Below are 5,352 nucleotides of genomic sequence, written 5' to 3'. Positions count from 1 at the left end.
AATGTTAACAATGGTCAAGCAATGTAACATTAACATTAATGTAACATCAATCATTGTCAACCATGGTTTGATAATGGTAAATCACGATCAATGTCAATGTACTAACATTAATGTAATTATGAGATCAATATATCATTAATATGATACTTTAATGGTTGACCATGAACCCTGATCAACCATAGTTATTGAATCTACTCCAAATAAATAGGGATTCAACTAACACAACTACTTTGGTAAATGTGAATGATATGTAACATTTTCCACTTTATATATGTCAATACGCTTATGAAAATAACTCTATAAAAATATATCAACTATATTTGTACTAATATGATTTAATATGATATATTTGTGCTAATATGATTTATTTTTAAATAAAAATTAGTTATTATAAATTTGAAGGACAAATTGCGACTCGTTTTAAACACACCAACTTTAATGTACACATTGAAATCCCGTAGACCATAAAGAAACTGCTCAAGTAAGAAAAAACGCATGAATGATTTGACCTCAAACGTCCTCGGGGCAGCGTTAAAATTTTCAAGCAAAGAAGCCCATCAAATTTTATAGTATTCTATCTGTATTTAGGCTTTTTGACAAATATTTTTGGTAAGGATCTTCTGACTGTATTTGGTGGAGGAATCGCCTGGTCACAAGAAATTTCTCAGTCAAAGTTCATCGCTAATTACGTTCATATGAAGAGAATCAAAATGGTCCTTAGTTTTCCAAAAAGTAGGCGAAAGATTTGACGTCAACACCAAAGCACAGTGGGGCAGCGAAGCAGACGTACTGAAATCCACCCAGGACGGGAGCAGGCACACTTGCAAATATTTTATTTGTGGCTAGTGAGATCTGTGCCTACCTGCTGGATTCGACAACGATGCACAAACATAAATTTGAGACGGCTTCGTTGAACTCTGACGAAATGGTCGGCATTTAAAAAGTAAGCAGCGTTTCTAAAATATTTCACTTGTCAAACCAATACATTACTTGATTTGTATATATCTTATGTGCCTATAAGCAATAGTCTAATTGATCTGTGCTTGGATATAATGGTTGGGCTAAGTCGAAGTGGTTATCTGGATAATTATAATACCTTGGCTTTATTGAGCGATATCGGAGTAGTTGGCATTTAAAACGTCAGGAGGAGGTCTCAGCCCAAGTAAATTTATGAAGCACTCGACGTTCATAACATCATAACTTGCTCATATGCTTCCATTTCTCTTTCCTAGTTATGCATCTTCTTTAATAATATTATTAGCACAATGCTTTAGACATCGATTTAATATAGAATCTTAATATAAAATATTAATATATTAATTAAGTTAATATAATTATTTTATATTAATATTAATAAAGTAGTTAGTATTAAATTGTGCATAACATGATAAAATTTAATAAAAAATGAGTTAATTTTGGGTTAATTTTCTTCTATATAATATTCTAATGGAAAATCCTATCGCTTATGGGGAGCCCCTCATGTTGTGTCTTAGACGCGTAGAGTAACCCATAGGATTTTAGATTGTGGAATTCTACCATGATATCAGGATTCTACAAAGTATTTAATAATGTAGTAATAGTTTGAACATTAAAAAAACATTTGAATTTTGTAAGTTAAATAACTTAAAATTATATTTTAAAATTGATAAAATAAATAAATTCTAAAAATCTATATTTTTAATATTGACCCATAACCTAGGTAACTCATTGTTAGTTCATGAACATCGTCGTAGAGAGTTCACCAGTGCTGACAAGTGGTAATTGTATGCTACATGGGAAAGAAGATAATGAGAACACATTTGTTATCATTGTTGTTCAAAGATTAATAAATAAGAGAATAATGAAGATCACTGGCCGAACAGAATACAAGAAGTTAGGTAGCAAAAGAATGATAATTTAATTTAATTTATTATTTTTGCAATGAAAATTGTGACCTTTTATTTTTCAAACACGTTAGATTTTGAATCAGTAGAAGAATATTTCAGGGAAATCAAATCATGAACTTCGAAACCATAATAAAATCTGACGCGTAATAATCAACGAGTAGATATCAAATTTACGTAAACAATGGAAAACCTATTTGGCCTACCTAATCCAATGCATTTGTCTTTTGACGCATTAGACTCTACTTGATAACGACATTGATTCCATTAGAGTGCGACCTGATAACGACATTTCCACAACTTTCTTTGAGGAAATGGATGGATCCGAGGCGGGTTAATGTCTTTTCACGAATTTCTTCTAACTACAAAACATTCTATAAATACATACCTTCAAACGGTTCTACAAAGCACCACTGCTTACAATCGAAGCTCTGCACTTATCACTACGACAGGAATTCCTTTAAGTTTTCGACAAAGCATTAGCCTGTTAATTCTGTTCGCTAGCTAGAAACTTCTTTTTCTGGAATTTCCTATAGGCTCTATAATTATTATTTAATGATTACCTAAGGGTTTCTTCATATTCAAATCGTGATCATAGTGCAGTTTTAATTGAGTATCGAAACCGCAATGGCGAAGACAGATCAGTACTCGGCCGTTCTGGCGATATTACTTTGTGCCGGTTTAGCAGCGGGTGTTAATGGGGCTCTTGAAGTGCGCTTCTATGATTACAGTTGTCCAAAAGCTGAATCCACTGTGTTCGAGGTTGTGAGAGGTGCATTCCTAAGCAGTCGAGAAGTAGCTCCTGGACTCATTAGAATGCATTTCCACGATTGTTTCGTTCGGGTAGTCATGAATATTCCATCATTACATTTCCATAAAAATATCCACATTTACATTTGTTTGTCTGTGGTTTTATCTCTTTAATCTTTGTGCTTGTGCAGATAGCAATTATGACTTATATTGTGTTTGAATGTTGAAATCTTGTGCGCTTTCAGGGATGCGATGGGTCTATTCTCATAGATTCCACGGCCACCAACACTGCAGAGAAAGATACTCCCGTTAACAATCCGAGCCTTCACGGGTTTGACGTGATTGACAGAGCGAAATCGGGATTAGAAACCATGTGCCCAAACACTGTTTCTTGTGCAGATATCCTAGCATTTGCTGCTAGAGATAGCGCAAAGCTGGTAAGCATATCAGAAACCCTAAAAGGTTAACAGATTTATTAAAGCAAGTCTACACAACCGTTTACCTCGAGTTTGTATCTACCCTTCTATCTACATTTACCGTTTTTAAGTTCTGAACATTTACTGATTGGAGTTATTTAATTATTTAAATGCAGGGATGTTGAATACAATATCCAAACCTTTTCAATATTCTTTCTTCAAATGACTTCAATACTGTTATAACATAATATAAATGACTTTAACTACTATTATTGATAGCAGCAAAATAATGCTGAATAGCCAATAATGCCTTTATAACTGATTCCAGGCATCACCATATAATCTTCCGCTAAGCTGGGATGTGCCGGCTGGGCGAAGGGATGGAATTATTTCACTGGCTTCAGAAGTCCTGACGAATATACCTTTCCCTTCCTTTAATCTAAGCCAGTTGACACAGAGTTTTGCAGCCAAGGGTCTATCCCAGGAAGAGATGATTATACTCTCAGGTGCATACTATTTTTTCTCAACGTATTGATGCTGGTATGTAAATGCTTGTGAAGTACGACCCTGCATTGCAATAAGATCAGTGACACTGGAGTAAAACAGTAACCATATATCATATCAGGGAGTAAGAGTTCCAATTGTTAGTAAAAATATTGGAATTTGAATGTTCACCATTGTAATTTGCAATATTCATCCGTGAGTGGCTTCATGCATGCAGGAGCACACTCAATTGGTGTCTCTCACTGTTCTTCATTACTGAAAAGGCTGTACAACTTCAGCAGCACTATTCAGACTGATCCATCTATCGATCCTCAGTATGCTGGCCTACTCAAGGAGAAGTGTCCTCAGGGAAGCCCCAGCAGCAAGACCGTGTTCATGAATATTATTACGCCTGAAACTCTCGACAATCTCTACTACGATGGCCTTCAAATGAAACGCGGTTTGTTTACCTCCGATGCAGCACTGGTTACAGATGCAATCACCGCAACTATGGTCAATGCAAACGCTGAGAGCTATAGCTTGCGCACATGGCAGGAAAGCTTTGCCGCTGCCATGGTTAGTATGGGAATGGTTATCGAATTGAGTGGCCAACAGGGAGAAATTCGTCGGAAATGCAGTGTCGTCAATAGCTTCTAAGCTAAGCGTGACGTATGCTAGCTGAATAGTATGGGATTTAATACTTGGCTCAATTAATATGGGTTATTTGGTTTGCCTTCTTCTCTTTCAATAATAATAATAATATCTTCCCAATAATGGATATGTTTGCCTATCTGATCGGGAATGAGAGAGGAAGCGTAACGCTTTTCTATTCATGTATTTGTTTTTCCCTGCGATAATAAAAAATGCAATAATATGTATTTGTTTTCCCTCAAATAATATGTACTTGTTTTCTCTCTGGACATAATAATGTAACAATGTAACATTAGTTTTCTATGTTTAAGTAATCATTAACAAGGCTGTAATGCAGCATGACAGATGGCGAATAAATAATCCAGAGGTATTTTCCCAGCAAACTATTGTTGTTGATGTTGATTCAATTGCATATAACATGGAGAAGTGTGTCCATTTTTTAATTCGATATAAAACCAACAAAATAGAAGCCCAATACATTTTCCGACTTGTATTTATATATATATATATATATATAATTATTTTACGAGTTAATTAATATATATAGAAAAATACGCTCTTAATTTTATTTATTTAAAATACAATACAAAATTACATTTTGTATATGTTGAACAAGTTCAATGAAATATGTCATAGGTAGAGAGAAAATCCATGTACTGAGCTCATAGAATCTAGTTATGCAAGGGAAAACCAAACAAAGATTGCAACAAGACCACCAAGGTAAAAAAAAAAAAAATTGCTAAAAACAAACATACATTAAATGAGCTAAAAAAAGAGATTGTGACTAGTCTACCTAGGTTAACAACAGGACCCAAATTGCCCATGAAAAAACCATACAATGACATAAAACAGAGAGGGCAACGAAAACCCAACACAAAAGTTGGCAACATTGTGGCGGGTAGCAACAACCGCATCAGCAAAGTAGGAGCACAACTGGTTGCGGCTGAGAAAAAGGATGTGTAGCAGTGGCGTGACCAAATGAAGCTTCAATCATACCACAAACGACGGCAACGCCAGTCGATCAAAGGTCGTAGAGGAAAAGGGACTGAGTGAGCTAAAGAACCGACAAGAACATCGACAAAAGGTGGCAACTACACCACCATAGAGAAAGAAATCCATAGCTTCTATGGGGAGAATGCACGAACAAGAGGGCAGAGACTACTTGGGTT

At 35.3% G+C, this 5,352-nt stretch overlaps 1 protein-coding gene across 1 annotated transcript; it reads left to right on the top strand.

Moving 5' to 3' along the window:
- Positions 1-2,462: 2,462 nt before the first annotated feature.
- On the top strand, positions 2,463-4,235 carry LOC149171771 (peroxidase 5-like). Its single transcript, XM_089427595.1, has 4 exons — positions 2,463-2,726; positions 2,879-3,070; positions 3,378-3,555; positions 3,771-4,235. The coding sequence occupies exons 1-4, from the start codon at positions 2,511-2,513 to the stop codon at positions 4,187-4,189; spliced, it is 1,005 nt and encodes a 334-aa protein (XP_089283721.1). The 5' UTR covers positions 2,463-2,510; the 3' UTR covers positions 4,190-4,235.
- Positions 4,236-5,352: the final 1,117 nt, after the last annotated feature.

The sequence above is a fragment of the Pinus tabuliformis genome, chromosome 4_2, assembly GCF_031772625.1.
Source record: "Pinus tabuliformis cultivar Carrire ecotype Pingquan chromosome 4_2, CPIR1, whole genome shotgun sequence".
NCBI classification, from domain to species: Eukaryota; Viridiplantae; Streptophyta; class Pinopsida; order Pinales; family Pinaceae; genus Pinus; species Pinus tabuliformis.
This window is presented reverse-complemented; position numbering and strand designations above follow the sequence as displayed.

Coding starts and splice junctions, on each gene's coding strand:
- LOC149171771 (XM_089427595.1), top strand. CDS start 2,511: ATGGCGAAGACAGATCAGTACTCGGCCGTTCTGGCGATATTACTTTGT. Junction 3,071..3,377: donor CTAGAGATAGCGCAAAGCTG/GTAAGCATATCA, acceptor AACTGATTCCAG/GCATCACCATATAATCTTCC. Junction 3,556..3,770: donor AGAGATGATTATACTCTCAG/GTGCATACTATT, acceptor TCATGCATGCAG/GAGCACACTCAATTGGTGTC.